Source organism: Serinus canaria, chromosome Z, assembly GCF_022539315.1.
Source record: "Serinus canaria isolate serCan28SL12 chromosome Z, serCan2020, whole genome shotgun sequence".
Classification (NCBI taxonomy): Eukaryota; Metazoa; Chordata; class Aves; order Passeriformes; family Fringillidae; genus Serinus; species Serinus canaria.
This window is the reverse complement of record NC_066343.1, coordinates 35,361,137-35,378,837: the sequence shown is the minus strand read 5'-3', so window position 1 is coordinate 35,378,837 and position 17,701 is coordinate 35,361,137. Positions and strand designations below refer to the sequence as shown.

Genomic DNA, 17,701 nt, shown 5'->3' with positions numbered 1-17,701 from the left:
CTCTTCCTTTTATGGAAGATTACTCAGTGTCAAGGCAGCACTCATCTCAGTTTTGGGCTGATGCGTTTTAGTCCTGTGGCACTGACTAGCTACATATGATATATTCAGCTTTGAAATGGACTGGGGGTTGACCAATTATCTTCATAAGGACCTTTACCACTGGATAAAAGCTGTCACTAATTTATTTGATTTTGCACAGTGTTCACTAACTCCTCGGTATTTTTAGCTTACAGTGGCAGATGTCTAACTTAAACTTCCATTAATTTAATGACTTACAAAACATTAACCTTTTAAGCTGTAAGAACAAAATAAATTGGTACTAACAGCAGAAGCACTAGAGAAGATAAAGTGATTAAAAGGTTGTGCTTAAAGTGTTGCAAGAATGGCAACAGCAGTTTTTACAAGTAACTTTTCAATAGGATGCCACAATTTCAATTGTGGAAATTTGGAACTCTGTTTTGCTAAGAATCCTCAATATTCTCCAGCATTTTTCACTTAATTCCAGTTATGCCTTAAAAGGATGTTATTCTGCCTGACACAAAATCCTCTTCTATTATTGTTAGTGCAGCTCAGTGTATTGTCTACTCAGTAGCTGGTAGACAAAAAAGACATTAAAAAGGGAGTTACAGTGCAGTTTTCTGAAAAAGCAAGGCAGAAAACCTAACCACTCTGATTCAGAACTTCTGATGGTAGGGGGTAAAAAAATCCAAACAATACAAGGATCCATTTTCTGCTGATTCAGAACTGAGGATAAGATTTTATTCTAAAAAAACAGGCAGGAAGATTTAACAGGAAGATGCTCATAATATATGAGAAATGCATTGTGTTAAATTTTAATAAGAAGATTAACTGCAATACGTAGTGCTTTCTAATGTTGTAAATCCAAACATTATCCTGGCCTTTAACTTGGTATTACAAGACTAGCAGTGTACACAAGAGAAGATACTTAGCATCTTGGCTTCCACAGATTTGGTTTAACACATGAAAATTGTCATATATAAAATATAATATGGCCCAAAAAAACACCATATGTTCTCCAAAATTCTGAATTTTTAGTTCAACAAATGCAACTCTAGCAGATGACAAAACAACTACCTAAAATTACTACTAATTGATACTATCTAGTCATACTCCTCCAGATAATACAAAAGCATGAAATAGAGATCTGAATTGCTTCAAATTTTTAAAGAATGCACTTGTATGTGGAAGGAAGAAAATATCTGAAGAGTGGTAAAAACCTTACTGCAGAAAGCCTGTGCATTTCATGCTTTGTTTTGAGGTGCTCCTCTGTGGAGTACAAACATTTTTTTGCACTCAATATAGGTTCAAGATTGCAAAGATAACAGTTATTGATACCTGTGTCCTTCTGAGTCAATTAATTTAAAAAAAGTAGTATACACTGTGCTGCTAGAGGTAGAAATTTGAATTCTTCAGACATCTGCTTTTCTTTAAACTACCTGATTATATCACTAAAACCATTTTGGAAATAACAAATGCAATTTCAAAGTTTGTTTTGTATTTTTTTACTGGGATTAGTCAGCAGTCTTGAGTGGCAGAGTAAAGGTGCAGAGTAAGCACCAGAGAAAATCATGCTATGGAGTGAAAAATGACCGGTCCAACTGACTGAAATCCTGAACTACCTTTGGGATGGCACTGGGGTAGGAGGCTCCTGCAAGGTATGGCAGCAAATGAACCTGCTTTTTACTGGCCTTTGGACCAGAGCTGTAAGGGTATAAATACTTAACTCTGAAGCAGTAATCCTTTCTTGACTGGGCCAGATTAAGGTTGGTCGTGACCCATGCTCTAGTGCTCTCTTTGCAATGGGATTAACAACGTAAGGAAGGCTCTGTCTTGATGCTCTGGTACTGGGGAAGTCCTGTCTGACTACTTCTATTCAAGATCCAGGCAAGCATACATGGGGCAACAGGGAGAGGAAGATGGAAGTATATCACATACATGGGGCAACAGGGAGATGGAAGTATATCACCTTCTAGTCAAGAGACGTCTCTTTGCTGCCCTCCATCTGGTGCTCTTGAGGCTGCCCTGCAGCTGCCGTGCCCCCCCCGCCACACCGCAATGTATGGAATGCCGTGGATGGATGTCGCTGCGGGCGGGTGGGGACGCCCAGGTGTCTCCCTCGCAGGGACCCAGTGTGACAGCGGCCCTCGCAGCGCCGGGCTCTGCCGGGCCGTGCTGCCGTGCCCCGGAGCGGGGTCCGGGAGCCCTCGGGGATCGATCCTGTGGCGGGGCCGCGGCACCCCCGGCTCCTTCCTGCGGCCGCGGCTTCTCCGGGGCGAAGGGGCCCCTCGGCCGAGCCCCCGCACAGCCGGGCTGGGCGGGCACTGCCCCAGCAGGGCCTTTCCCCACAGCCCAAAGCCTCTCCCCGCCCTCGGGCCAGGCCTGCGCGGGCCCGGCAGCCGAGAGCCCGGGGCTGCGCTCTCCCTCCCAAGGTGCTGAGCTTGTCTGTCCCCTGTGAATTTGTTCTAATGCCCAGCCCTGAGTTGTTACTTTATTTATCTTCATCAGTGAGCGGTGTAGGGCCTCAGTCAGGGCCCCATTCAGGGTGTGGTGGTCTTCTCTGCAACTTTTGTAACACAGTTTTGCCATAATCGGCAAAAGTCCTTCATGGAGATGTTTAAGCCATAAACTGTAATATTTCAGTCTCTGACAAGCATGTGGTCCAGTCCATGGTGAGGCAGCCGTGCCCCCACCAGCCCATGGAGTACCACTGAAGAGCAGAGATCACACTGTAGTCGCTGGGGACCTGGTGCTGCAGCAGATGGAGATGCCCTGAAGGAAGTTGCAGTCTGTGGAAAGTCCATCCTGAAGCTGACTCCAGGCAGTACCCATGGCACTGTGGAAAGGAGCCCAGACTGGGGCAGTTTTTCTGGCAGAAACTTCAGCCCAATAAAGATCCCCAGTACTGGTGTAATCTGTTCCTGAAATACTGCAGCCCATGGAATGGACCTACACTGGAGTACCAGGGAAAAGTGAAAAAGTGTGAGGAAGAACGAGGAGCAATGGCCATCAACTGAAACTCAAGAAGTTCCTGTTCCTCATGAGGAAGAATTTTATGTTCTGTGGTACAGGCTGCCCAGGAATGTCCTGGAATCTCCCTCTCTGGAGACATTCTGAACCCACATGGATGCATCCTTATCTCACCTGCTCTAGCTGACTGGCCTGGGCAGGCTCTTTGAACTGGGTGATCTCCAGAGGTCTCTTCCAACTCAAACAATTTTGTGATTACATGAAGGAGCAGCAGAGACAGAGAATTATGAACAGATCACAACCCCTATTTTCCAATTCCTTGCACCAGCTGGGCAAGAGGAGGAGGAGGTAGAAAATTCAGGAGCAAAGTTGAGCTTGGGAAAAAGAGGGGTGGGAGGAAGACATTTTTGGCTCAGTCTTTCTTTGTTACCATCCTACTCCTATTTTTGATTTGCAAAAAATTAATTTTCCCTTGGTTAAGTCTGCCCTACCTTCAATGGTACTTAGTAAATTTTGTGTCTTCATCTCAACTGATGAACTCAAAAGCAGCTTTGCGCTTCTCATAAGACCCATAAATGCAGGATCTAGTGTTGGATGACTCTGACCCTGAAAGGAATGCATCTAGTCAGAGGTCAAAAAAAACCAACCCAAAACCCTAAATGTCCTCTTTACTACGTTAAACTGCTAAAAGGCTAGAGTGAAGTGAAAAGTGTGACTGAACTCAAGTGAACTAGAGCAGAATTTTACCACAGTGTTTTTCCATTTCTGCAGGTGCAAATGTTGTTCCTTGTTGCCATGCAGCTGCTGCTGTGTTAGATGACATTGCATTGTTTCCCTGGCATACCTGTTGGGAAGTCAGAAAAGTTACAGCACTGATATTAGACTATGTAGCACTTGGTAATTTGAGATACACTGCTCAGGATCAAATTAGATGCAAAGGATCGTTGAATCAGGCTTTTTGTACTACAAGGAGAAGTTCATACACCTTTTCTATTGCTAAATTCAAAATCTGTAAAATGGAAAGAATGTACCCATAATTGCTGCACTTTCTATCACAGACTTTTTGCACAGTAGGAATCTGTTAATAGGCTGCAGGATTTTCTGATTAAAAGAAAAAATATTCATTGCAAACTCTCAAATCCAACTAATTTTAAAATATTTTTAAGAGCATTCTTTCACCCTTTCCATATATGCTATTTATTTACACCAGTAATGCTTATTAAACTGGGACCCAGACTTAATGTTGCAAATGTTTACTTAAAAATTGTTATTGCAGAACCATGGAATATCCTGATTTGTAAGGGACCCACAAAGATCATTGAGTCTATCTCCAGGCCCTGGACAGGACACCCTGTTCTTGCGTGGGAGCATTGTCCAAATATTTCATGAAGTCTGGCAGGCTGGTGCTGTGACCACTTCCCTGGGGAGCCTGTTCCAGTGCCCAGCCACACTCTGGGATAAGAACCTTATCTTAATATCCAACCTAAACCTCCCCTGACACAATTTCAGGCCATGCCTGCAATGAGATCTCAGTCTCCTCCATGCTGAACAGACCAAGTGACCTCAGCCATTCATTATAAGGCTTCCCCTTAAGGCCCTTCACCATCCTTGTTTCCCTCCTTTGGATGCTTTCTGATAGCTTAATGTCTTTTTTATATTGTGGCATCTAAAACTGCACACAGGACCCAAAGTGAGGCCTCACCAGCACAGTGTTCTCTGATAATTATTGCTTCTTGTTGCTAACAATCTGTTGCTTTGAAAAAGGAAAACAAAAGAAAAGGAGATATACCTTACAGTATCTTCTGTACTAAAATGTTTTGGTTACTTGGTAGCTGCTACAGCTCTCATTTAGTCTTGGTAATGGTAGTTGTCTTTGTGGTAAGAATGCTAAGCTACATCCCAGTATCTCTTAGGAAGGAAACGTAAGATTCCCTAACAAGGTAACCCTTGATATCTCCTCCAAAAGGCACCAAAGAGTTGAAATAAAATTAATAAAATAGTAAGTAATTAAAAAAAAAAAAAGGTGTCCTACTTATTTGAATAATTTTCCTACTTGAGAAAAGCCAGTATTATTTCTTTTGTCTTTGGAGGTTATGTAGGGGAAGCAGCTCCAAGAACAATCATGAAGGAGCATTCAGTACATATCTGTATCACTGCTGACTATGTTGTAAGACCCTGAACCCAGCTGAGGAAAAGGTGTTCCAAATGTGTTAGCTCTAAGGAATGCTATGAATATGCAATAATTACTTTAGTTGGCAGGTTGTGTATAGTAAAATTTAATTTTTTTGGCTCAGTAATTCTTTGTCCACTGGCTTCTTTCCCCAGCGCATTGGTTAATGTGTTGGGTTGAGATCAAGAAACTTGCGACAGTGAAACCTTTCTTTCGCTGTATACACTGTGGTGGGTAACTTTGCCTGCTTTATCACCAATAACTCAGATTATAACTTTCTCCTGTAAAGCACATTTTTATGTATTATGAAAAAGAATTTTAAAAACCCAGATATTTTACAAAATTTAATGATTGCTGCAAATTTAACTCTTTATTCCACTGATGTATTTCCTTTATTCTGTGTGTTCTGGTTTCCTTTGGGGTCTGATTTTCTGTCTGGCTAGTATTCACACGTGATGGGATTCACCAAGGCCAGTTGCTAATATGACTTCAGGGATTGCGCTACGTACAGTACTGCCCAACCAGAATTAATCTTCATTAGTTTTGTCACTTGCATGTTTTCATCAGGGTATAATTAAGTAGATGGTACACTAACGATTAATTTTTGATAGAGCCAACAAAACTTCAACCAGGTCACACTCTCCTTGAGAAAATTTAGTCAGATTTTGCCTTATGGCTTCTCACCATGGATGGATATACAGCCTGCCAACATCAACTGTGTAATGATGGTATTTATTTTCAACAGAATGCTTAAGAATTATAAGCAGATTGAAACCTGGTGTTCTATACTTTTTCATCTAAAAATCCAGTATCATGCATATAACATGAGTTTTAAGAGGCTCTTTATTGCAAATTTTATTGGACCAAATTCTTTACCACTCAGACCCGTGCCAGCTATGAAGAAGGTACATGAAGGAGAGAGCAATGGTTATGTTCCTTAAGGACCTGGACAGGCTTTCAGAACCTTCTCACACTTTATCATGTGTATAGCTTATAGAGACATTAACTCTGCCACCATAGGTGTATGGAATAACTTTGCTTTGAGCACATATTGTATTTTCTTATATTATCTAGGAGTCAGCAAGTCTGAACATTTTTAATTCCACTTCTTCTTCCAATTTCTTCTACAGGTCTTTCTCAGCATGCTGCCCTATGTCATTAAAAGCAAGAGTTTATGATTCAAGCTCTTCATATTTTCTTTTTTAAATTCTCAATTGTGTGTCAAAATCTGGATATGTAATCAACTTCAGTATTAATTGAAGCAAAACTCACAAGGAAAGTAGGATAATCTTTGCAATGTGAGCACAAATAAACTAAAAGTCTTGGGCTTAGATTAAAGACAGGACTAAATACTGTTACCTTAAAAATAGTATAGTAAATTCAATAATAAAAAGCTCTTTTCTAGTAAAATCATAAGCACAATTTTTTGTGGTAGGAAGTTTTTGTTTAATTTTATCCTGGAATTCTTCAGAGGCTTCCACTGGAGGAGCATTGTGTGCAGATTTTCTGATAGTGTAACATCACAGCTAACACTACGTTGAGACAGAACCACAGGTTCTGTGTAAAGAAGCTCCATTATTTTCAGTCCAAGGGGAGACTAGGGGATGGAATAAATCACTACATTGTGAGCCCCAGTAACAGGAACAGTCCTAGAAGACATTTCTAATTGAAACAGGTCTCTGTCTCTTTATGAATCATAAAATGAGGCATTTCTTATTGGTCCATGTTAGTGACATGGAAAAATGTCTCTGCAGTCAATTCAAAGGCAGGTGCAAGACAAGATTTTCCTTGTTATGCAGCACTTTCAGTGAATCTTTGATATGTTTAGAGAGTTGATCACCTTAAGTTTCCTGAGGGAAGGTATCTGGTATCTCATGCCTAGTAGCTGCTCCTCAAAGAGCTTAAGAAATTTAACATCACTGTCATGTACATCCAGCTCTTCTCCCCAGGGAGATGTATGTAGCTATCAACTTTTTTCTCTATGCCTAGAGGTCTCAAAGACAATCTCAGCATGTTCTTTTCTCATGGCACAGCCCTGTTTCTGGCTAACCAGTTTTCTAATCTGTACAGATGGTACAGTTGGAAGTTCCTTGGGTCATTGTTTCCACTCATATTACCTGAGAAAATGCACTTTCACCACCAATGGAAGGAGAAATTCATAGGAATATCAAGAATCTACCTATGGTAGCCTGAACTTGTATGGAAAGATTTTTCCATTTTTTGGTGATTCTACAGGCTCCAAATGCTTTGACTCCATCCTGTTTCATAATGGTCTCACAAAGGCAGACAGTATGGCAAATCAAAAACTCAGGTGAGCCTAATTTCTCACCTGTCCTATTTTAAGAAGAGGCAACTTTCACAGCTCTTTTTGTCTTCTACTTTTGACATCCAGAGGAATTCTGAAGGGAGGAACTGCACAAAACAGCACTCAAAAGTTGGAGAAAGTTTTGATAGGAGATGTGACAGATGGGAGGACTATATTGTTTTAAATGTCACTACTGTACTGGAAGCAGATGAGTATCTGGGTTTGAAAAAACATAGTTAAACTCTCTATGAAAAATGGAGAAATACAATATTTGAATAAAACCTACTTTTTAAACACCTAAGATTTTTTTTTTGTTGTTTTCCAGTAGAATATCAGAATTGAAGTAACATATTAGTCCAGATATACTTGGAAATAAATAAAAATGACTGCTTTGTGAAGATTAATTCAAAAGAATCTCTTAGAAAATAATGATGAGTGACTATTTTATTTTAAATGTGTGAACTTCTGCACAAGAAACAAACAGTCTTTTTATTAGCAGTAAATTTTCATGATAAAATACAAAAGGGGTAAGAGAAATGGCAGGAATGCAGCTCCCAATTCAAAGTGACCCTACAACCAGTTTTGATGAGCCTACTGAAAAAAACCCCAAGATTGCTGTGTTACTTCTGAGGTTCATCTTTGGGTTTACTCTCACATGTTCAACTATTTTAAATGATACCATATTCTTTTTCACTCAGGACAGAACATAGACAAAAATTTTTTGTCAAGTCAATGGAAGAAAAGCACGTTTCAAAACAACCTCAAAAGGAATAAATGTGGGGGAGAATACTTGTGCTTAGTTTATTCCTATATAAATTTAAACTGGAATTCTGCCTTGAAGTATCACTGTTCTCACTCTTCATACTATATGGTCAGAAGATTATCAGAAGTATAAACTGGAATTTAATTTCACTGTAAACTTGGTTGCAACTTACCCAAGAAAGCACTCATCATAACTTACATCCATTCCGTTCTAGTGTTAAGTATTTGAATCATAATACATACTTGTCACAATTTTATCTTTTCTATAAGTAAAACTGACAGATTTTTGAGAGGCTACAGATTAAAACATGGGGAAAACTGAAGAGTAAATCCTAGAATGCACTTGTATACACCATTTTAATGTGAAATATTTTTAAGCTAGCATCATTAAACACTTGAAGTATCCATTATAAACACTAGGATTTATTTTAGGGGATCCTGATTTTTTTTAAAGATAAATTCTCTTTAATTGGGCTTTGCACAGTTCACTGAAAGGAGAAAATGTGCTTGGTTTGATTATCACCCTGTCATGATCCTTTAATTAAACTGTAATTTAATAGCCCTACCACCAAATCATCTTTCATTTCCGTTTCTGCAGCTCTTTTTAGGCAGGAAAGAAGATTTCTTATTTGTAATACAATTTTTATTTATTTCTAACTCAATGTCAGCTGGAGGAAAAAAGCATTATTCAACCCAAACACATGATAAGTGCACTGGAATAAAATGAGAATTCCTTTTATCTACTGGGACAGAGAATAGACAGCTCCTTTTATATGCAGAATTCAGATAAGTCTCCATGCTACGAAAAAAAAAAAAAAGGTCAAGACGCATGATAATAAAAATTTTATTGCCAAAACTGACTAAGTCTGGTGATGAGACCTCCAGGGGAGAGGCGGTGAGCTCCACGGCCAGCTGAAAAGGGGCCCGGCGCATGCGATTGCTGTTTAATTTTATTTGAAGTTCGGCATCTTCAGCAAGCCTTGAGCGGCACTTAGCTCCTCTGAAAGCCGCCTTGGCGCTCAGAGGAGAGGGGGAAGGGGCCGGGTCTCCTTGGCTGCGCGGGGCGCTGGGCGGGCCCGGGCGGTGGCGGCGGTGCCATGGCAGGGTGGCGGTGTCGGGGCGGTGGCTGCGTGTCGGGGCGGTGCGGCGCGGCGCTGGGGGAAGGAGGGTGGGTGGGTCCCGGTGAGCGGCGCGCCCGGGGAGCGCTCGGGCCCGCGGCCGCTCCCGCGGCGGGTCCGGCGGTGCCAGCATGGTGGATGTGTTCAGCGGGCGGCTCCTGGTCAGCAAGGATGGCCGCAGCGTGGACCCCGAAGAGGCCCTGCAGAACAAAGTCGTGGGCTTGTACTTCTCCGCCGGCTGGTGCTCGCCGTGCCGCGACTTCACCCCCGTCCTCTGTGACTTCTACACGGAGCTACTGGAGGAGACCGAGCCCCCCGCCCCCTTCGAGGTCGTCTTCATCTCCTCCGACCACAGCGCCGAGGAGATGGTGGGCTACATGCGCGCCATGCACGGAGACTGGCTGGCCCTGCCCTTCCACGACCCCTACAAGCAGTGAGTACCGGAGGCCACCGCCGCCCCGGGCGGCCCGGCCCCGCCGGGGGCACGGACAGCGCCCCTGCCCCGAGGGCCGGGAGGGGGCGGGCGGGGGCACTCGGACAGCCGTAATACAGCTGGGACCTCCGCCTCTGCCCCGTTAGCCCGAGACTGCCGCCCGCTGAAGTCCCTGGAGCGCTGGCTGCAGCATCTCCCGGCCGTGCTCCCGACCCGAGCCGCGGCTACCGCTGGCTGTCACACTGCTTGCTCTCTGGTTTTAGCTCGTCCCATACGTAAAGAGAGAGGTTTTGTGCGCCTCGTTTGTAAGCTAAAAGATCTTTGAACAAGAGTTAGTAAAGACCCCGTGTGTTAAAGAGATGAGTGAGGTAAAAACGAATGGCAAGTGAGGATCAAGTGATTTGCTTTTCAGCACGGCGGTAATTGTTACTAAGGTTGGTCTGCGTTGTCTAGGTTTGTGCTCTGAGAAAAAGGCAAATGAAGACGCAGCAAAACTTGCGACTGAACTACTTGAAGCAGAGGAAGCAGTGAGGAATTTCAGACAGATACAGTATCAGCTAGAGTTTAGCCGTGGCATACTGCACCTGGTAACTGAGCTGTTCAGTTTCCAAAGTGACATTCCTGCAGGCAGCTTGCTCATGAAAACGGCAAAAGGAAAGAGCATGACTGCGTGTAAGTAACAGGGTGAAGTATGATACCAAGAAGTGTTTTGATGACCTACGTCAAGGATGGAGCCTCATTTGGATGACTTTCAGAAATCTGATTTAGCTCCTATAAGTATAGACTGGGATTACAGGATGTCAAGTAAGATCTTCAAGACAACTGAAATGCCTGTTGCTAGAGACTAGAAGTACATGTAAATATTGATAAACGGATTCTTTTCTCCCCTCTCTTTAAATTAATTGATTGTAGAATTTCTTTTTCCAGGTGGTACCAAAGTCAAGGAGGTAATATGACTTTTAAAGGTAGATTGGGTAATAAAATCTTGCAGCCAGATCAATTCTTCTAAGAAATAAATATTTTCTAGTGCTCCTAGTAACTTCTGTCTTTCCTTTTGATTCTAGATCCATCTCAGGTGTGCTACCTGGTGTGTAACACCCCAGCTACTCACTCAACAGGGAGCATGTTGGCTAATCCTGTTTTTTCAGTGCAGTTTGGCAAACTCAAGAGCAATTTACTTGAACCCAGGAACAATTTCATCCTTTCCTGCCTCATTTCTGGATGCCCACTACCAATTTATGTTAGACCTTTTTCCTACTGCCTTAAATATTGTTTTGCATAGTTCTCTACAATCTTCCCAGGCAGTAATTGTATTTGGTATCTGCTAATCATAATAGAATGCAGGCAAATTTCCATCAGGAAATGTATCCCTTGAAGTCCCCATACCCAGCAAGCTGTTCAGCATGGCCCATGGGAATGTGCTTACAGCTTCATCCTCTGTGGATTAGAGGTCTATTTCTGACTGCTCTTGCTCAAGTAATGCGGAGTGGAGGCAAAGAGATAGTTTAATTGGCTTTTCGATGGCATCCTGAAATGTCCTTCACAGTTCTGTAGAGAAGCATGGCTTGTCCTTACAGATGACTGTGAGATCACAGTGGCTTAATGAAGAACAAAGTGAAGAGGGATATGAACAAGCAATGTTTTTGAGGTTGTGTGTAACAATGGAGGACTGTGTGGAGCTGTTCAAGGTGCTTAGTCTGGATTAACTGGTAGTTTGGTGTTAGGGGTACTGGTAAATCATCATAGGCTTAGAGCACATATGTAGTCACTAACCCATATTATAATTCTGGCTAGATACTAGTTCTATTTAAGAATATAATTTTAAAAAAGTGGGTAAGATAATTGTATTATTAATATTTTAAAATTTATTATTATTTTTAAAGTTCCATTGCAATTAGTTGAATTAGCTATTGTTTTTTTTTACTGTGTAAAGAAGGCATTTAACCTTCAGTGAGGTTAAAATATCCTAGCTGGTTGCTTCAGTGTTTAAGGTACATAATTGCAGCATAGACTGATGTATCTTCTAGACACAACAGAGCCAATTTTAAGTATGCCATCCAAAATACTTTTCAAGAACAGCAGTATTGGTGATTATTGTAAGAAACAGACATCATTCATACTTGTAGTGTGTAGGGCCTAACACTGCAGTGTCAAGCCTACCTTTAGAGAAGCAAAACTGAATTCTAAGCAGGATCTCCAGACTCTTCCATGCTGTCAGTCCTGGCTATTTCCCAGAGGTGGGACTGCACCTTTACTACCTCGTATGGTCTGGGGCATGACTAACAGGAAATATTGCTCCTGATCCTTTTACTGTCTGCAGGTTAACGTAATTTTTTTTTGCTGCCTGAGGCACAATATTTTGATTCTTGAAGTGGAGTGTGAAGACAGTCTGGTAGGAAGTGAGCACTTGGAAGAGAAAGAGCCTAGTAGAGAGGAAAAGCAGGTGTTCGACAGAACATCAACATCAACAACAAAGGGTGTCAAATAGGACTGTTGTTTTGATAATGGCACACAAAGACATACCGCTGTGTTTGTACTGAATACTGTGATGAAAGGCATCAGTTTTTGTGAGGGTGCCTGGTGTGTGCAGTAGTTCTTGCAGGCTTCCAGGCTGGCCTGTACAGCTCAGCAAATTAAAATCATGGAAAATGCCCATAAAAAAATAAAAATGTTGTTTGTTCATTTTATATTAGGAAGCTTTATGTATGAGGGTGGATTGGCACCTGCAGAAATATTGGGGGGGTGGGGTGTTAAAAAACAGGTAGAATAATGTGAAGTATCTGAGCAGTTAAGAGCAATTGCTTAATTCTTAGACTTTTTAGACTGCTATTGCAAAATCTCAGCAGACGCTTTAAAATTGAATCCCGAGCATGTGCCGTGCTTGCTTATGACTAAGATTTAACAATGAAGAAATTTCACACCTAAAGTACTTACAGCTGTGTATTGCAGGGCATACTGCTAGAAGCAGATGAGCAAGAAGCCCATCACTTTCACATGACAGTATTTCCAAGCGAAAGCTGTTAAATTTCAAGTGTTGTCAGATATCCCATTACACATGTGTATAAAATTTACCATTTATGTTCCCAAGATTATATTATATCTGCCCCGTGTTGTCTTCATCTCAAGAATGCTCTTGCACATAGATCTTAAACACTTATATAAATATACTTGTGTTGGGACTCAGCCTGGTTAGGCAGTCAGGCCCCAGACAGCATTGGGTCACTCCCTGCCCCCACGGGATGGGTGGAGGGTGAAAGTGAGAACACTTAGGGGTTGAAATAAAGGTGTTTTAAAAGAAAAAGCAAAAGTAAAGATACACAGGCAAAGCAAGATATGGAATTCATTCACTAGTTCCCATTCACTGACAGATATTTAACAGCTTCCAGCACAGAGTAGCTGTCCTGTATCATCCTGTAGTGATTGCATGGGAAGATAAATCTCCTGGCTCTGAATGTTGGTCCCTTCCCCCTTCTTTCTTCAGCTTTTACAGCTAATCACAGTGTTACATGATATGGAACATCCTTTGGTCGTTTGAGATCAGCTGTCCCAGCTGGGCTCCGCGTAGATTCTTGTGCATCACCAACATACTCACTGGCATGGTAGCACAAGAAAAGGCCCTGGTGCTGCATAAGCACTGTTCAGCAATAGCTAAAGCACTGATGTGTTATCAATGCTGTTTTGGTATGCACCATGCAAGCTGCTGTAAAGAAAATTAGCTCCCAGCTAATATCACTATTATCTGGAAATACAAAATCTGTGCTCTCAGAAACTTTCATCCAACCTTCTTATAAGAGTAAAAAGATCTAACAATGCCTATGACTTCCAGTTTGCCTAAGTCTTAGTGTCATGGCTTTTTATTTCTATTTATGGTTTAATGATACCATGAGTTGCCATTGGAGTTAGTCCCATGGCACATATGTGGTTTGTGTAGGTGAGTCATGGGATTTTAGGTCCCTATCAGAGAGAATGATCTTAATAAGTTTTAAGAAGTCATTTTTGTAAGCACATGTACCCATGTACACAGTGATTAAGAAACATTGTCTGCAGAACTCTTTCTGAGCCTTCTTCAGGTCCACTGATCTTGAAAGCTGCGCACAAATGTAATCAAGATCCGTGCATGCTTCCATCTGGTTTGATGCAGGCACCTTCTGCCCTAAGGCTGTCTGAACAAGGTGCCATGCCCTGCTGGAGATATGCATTCCCTGAGGAAAGTAAAGTGTAAGATTCCAGTCTCCATACCAAATTCCATGCCTTCAGTCTCCTAGTGCTCTATCTCTGATTGCTACAGTTGTGTTTATTGCAATTGTGTTTATTGCTCACTGAACCAATAAGTAACGTTCATGGAACCAATAAAACGCATCTTCCACCCACCTTATTAGTCATTCAGGTGGTATGAGGTGATAGTTTTACATGCTTCTATGCGTACTTGCTTTGGAATGTGTTTTTTTCACCTGTTTTAGCAGATTTTGGGAAGGTTGGTGGGGATTGTTGGTTGCTTGCTTGTATGTCAAAATTCACTGAGAGAGCAAACCTGGTCCATACCTATAATTGCTGTTTCCATAGTATTTCCTGCATAATTGCTTAGCCAACATAACAGCAGAGCAATATGCTTCACCTATTCATTTTTCTTCTCTTAAGGAACAATACAGAAGGGAAGGCACATTTCAGGTATGCCTTATCTGGGTCAGTATTTCACTGAAGTCTTATTTTTCCATATTTTTTTTTCCTCCCAGGAAATCATTGAGAATGTCTATGTATTAGTGTCAAGCATTTTTTAGCAATGCCTACATTTTTTTCCTACTCAAATTTCTTTGGTGTTTGAACCTCATACAGCAAACGTTCTTGCTTGTGGTGATGGTGCTCAGGCAGCATATTTCCATTTAATATTATAAGTATGTTTTGAGAGAGATGTTGCAGAAAGTAGCACTATGGGACACTCAAGTGTATTTGTAGAGGAATGAATATCAAATGCTAATCTGAGATCCTTCTCCTGTCCTGTAGAAAGGACCCAGAATGACATCTGTTTTGGACTAGTAAAAAAAAAGGTGGAAGAGTATATCAAACTTTCCTTCTATGGACATCTTTTACATCTCCAAGAGCCTCTGCTCCTGTGGAAACTTCAGGCAGCAGTGCTAAGCATTTGCAGGAAGGATGCTGCACCTCTCGTAACTCTCAGAGCTACATTTCACTGTGTGGGCTTCCAGCTGCCGCCTTGTTGATCTCCTTACAATGCCCAGTGCTCTACCTCAAACTCTGAGGAAGCCCAGGCACTCATCACTCCTGCTCTCCCATGTGTCCTGGCCAGAGCAGCCTTTGTAAAGACACTAGGAGGTTTCTTACATTGCTCCTAATGTGTGTTTTGTTTTTAATTTTTTCCCACAGTGATCTGAAGAAGAAATACAACATAACAGCAATTCCCAAACTGGTGATTGTGAAACAGACTGGAGAAGTCATTACTGACAAGGGAAGAAAACAGATCAGAGACAAAGGGCTATCCTGTTTCCGGAACTGGCTTGAGGGTGCAGATATCTTTCAGAATTTTTCTAGCTAAAATGTTGACAGACAGAAGCAAGAAAAGACATAGTGAAAAAGTTAGTAGAGCTCTGAAAATACTCTTGCTTTGTTCAGAATGAGAAGGGTAAGACTTATTTATTTACCTTTGCTTATAAAAAAATTTTGGGTTTGACTTGAAAACCAGTTATTCTAGTGTCATAAAATGCAATTATTTTTGTATTGTTCTATCTATGATATTTAAATGAAGCACAGTGTTCCAAATAATACTAAAGAACTTCAGAAGAATAGGCTATTTAGACAGTAATAATAGAAACCTGTAAAATCTATGCAAACACTTACTTTGCGAAGTCAACACAGTAAAAATAAATGCAAAAAACTATTTATTGATGACTTTTTTTCAGGTGATTAGCGCATTTTATTAAGAAAATAAAACTGTTTGCTTTAATAAATTACTGTTTATGAAATATGTCTCATGTATTTCCTTATCTACCCTAACAAGAATAATCAGAAAATGTCATGACTTTTAAATAGAACACATTTGTTTGTCGGTACTGAAAAAATATTCTACTTTATTTTACTTTTATGGGATTTATTTATATTTATTTATAGTTCTGCCCTGGATTTTAAAACTTTACCCTATAAGCTAAGTTCCAATTCCACAGGATTGGAACTAGATGATCTTTAAGGTCCTTTCCAAAACAAGCCATTCTATGGTTCCATTATGTTTGCTCCCAAGTTGACATCAGGTTAGGTTAAGAAGAAACCATTTTCCATCTTTTCTTTTGCTAAAATATGTAGAAGCAAACATCAACAGTTATACCAGGTCTCTCTGATGAATGCTGGTGTTGTATCTAAAGCACAACTTGATTTGCTGTCTCTTCATGGCTGCTGTCCCAGCCCAGACATTAATGCAATTAATGAGCCGCAAAAACCCACTTCCCATGCAAGCCGAGTGTTTGCTGATTAGAACTTAAAGACTTTAACAGAGTTGTTATTGTTTCCATTACAAGCACTTACATTACTAACACTTGAAGTCTGGTTGGCTCAATTTGGAGCAAGAGAGCCTGCATCCATCAATTGTAGCACTCCAGTTCTGTGTAGCATCCCAGCAGGTCTCTGTGACCCCAAGGGGTCACAGTCCTCTAACTGCACTCAGAATTCTGACTTCATGTCCATCCCCTGGGCTATGTGCATTAGTGAGGCACCCGAGAGTGCTGATTCCTCAGAGTGTCATTGTTCTGCAGACAGTTCTTTGCATGCCTGTGCTTGAAGGGTTACCACTTCAGCCTTAAAACAAAACATTGATTGTGATATCCCATCTGCAGTTATTGGCTTACTGACCCCACCCACAACTGTCTCTATTATTTTTTAAGGTACGTTTGCCTTACTGTAAGAAAACTTAACAAAGAGGGCCTGAACTTTAATGTGTGTGAATAGTTGTATCATTTAATAACAAACCTGCATAATTTTCTTGTAATGGAGGGAGAAAAAAATTCTCTGAGGAGTGTGAATGTAAAAAGTCACACATATTTCACAGTAGGTGAGAAGCAAGTACACCAGAGAAACTGATTTTAAAATGGAAAATAATAACTTCAGAAAGTGTTCAGCAGAGCTGTGAGTTCTGAGCTCCTTGTAGTTGTTTTAAAAATTACATCTGGGTGTACCACACACAATTTCTAATTTGTGCCATCTCACTATATAAGTAGCATTCATGGTCTTTCCTGATGAATGCTAAGCTCCTTAGTAAATTTTTTGTGCAAGTGCGATGTGAGCTCTGCGGGCTGTTCTGAAGCCACCTAATAGCAGATATATTTCAAATATATGATGAGAAAAAAAATTATCAAAGCTTTTCCAAATGTTTGAAGATAGGTTACCTGAATGAGGAATAATTTTTATAGCAAAAGTATCCACTGCACCCTATTATCAGATATCAGGCATTACTTCAGCCAAGATATCTTGATTCACGATGGTTGATATCTTGATTCTTGTTTGTCTATATGCATATATATGAAAGAACTCAGTATTTTACAGCAGAGATGGACTTAGGCCCTTTGGATAATTGACACCAATAGAATAACACAACTTCCAAGTAAAATTCAGCTAAGAATTCATAATGATGAAACAAAGATATATACTGTATAAAAGTTTGGTGTGACTTCAGACAAGAACTGTTGGTTTTGCACATCAGTGTTTGGAATATCAGAAAATTGGTTTACTTATCAGTGCTAAAATAATCCATGTTTGACTTAGATAAAGTACAGAGTAATGGAAAATATTTTCTTATTAGCAATACCTTGTGAAATTAGAGAAGTAAATCTTAGTGGGTCAGCTGTAAGGCTTGTTATTACTTGGAATGTGTGTTCTTTGGAAATGAAACTTTGCAGTGAATTCATCTCAGAATGTACAGAATT

General features: G+C 40.9%; 1 protein-coding gene across 1 annotated transcript; it reads left to right on the top strand.

Annotated features, from left to right (window-relative positions):
* Positions 1–9,426: 9,426 nt before the first annotated feature.
* On the top strand, positions 9,427–15,695 carry NXNL2 (nucleoredoxin like 2). The gene is made up of 2 exons (XM_030237563.2): positions 9,427–9,776; positions 15,159–15,695. The coding sequence occupies exons 1-2, from the start codon at positions 9,475–9,477 to the stop codon at positions 15,325–15,327; spliced, it is 471 nt and encodes a 156-aa protein (XP_030093423.2). The 5' UTR covers positions 9,427–9,474; the 3' UTR covers positions 15,328–15,695.
* The last annotated feature ends 2,006 nt before the right edge of the window (positions 15,696–17,701 follow it).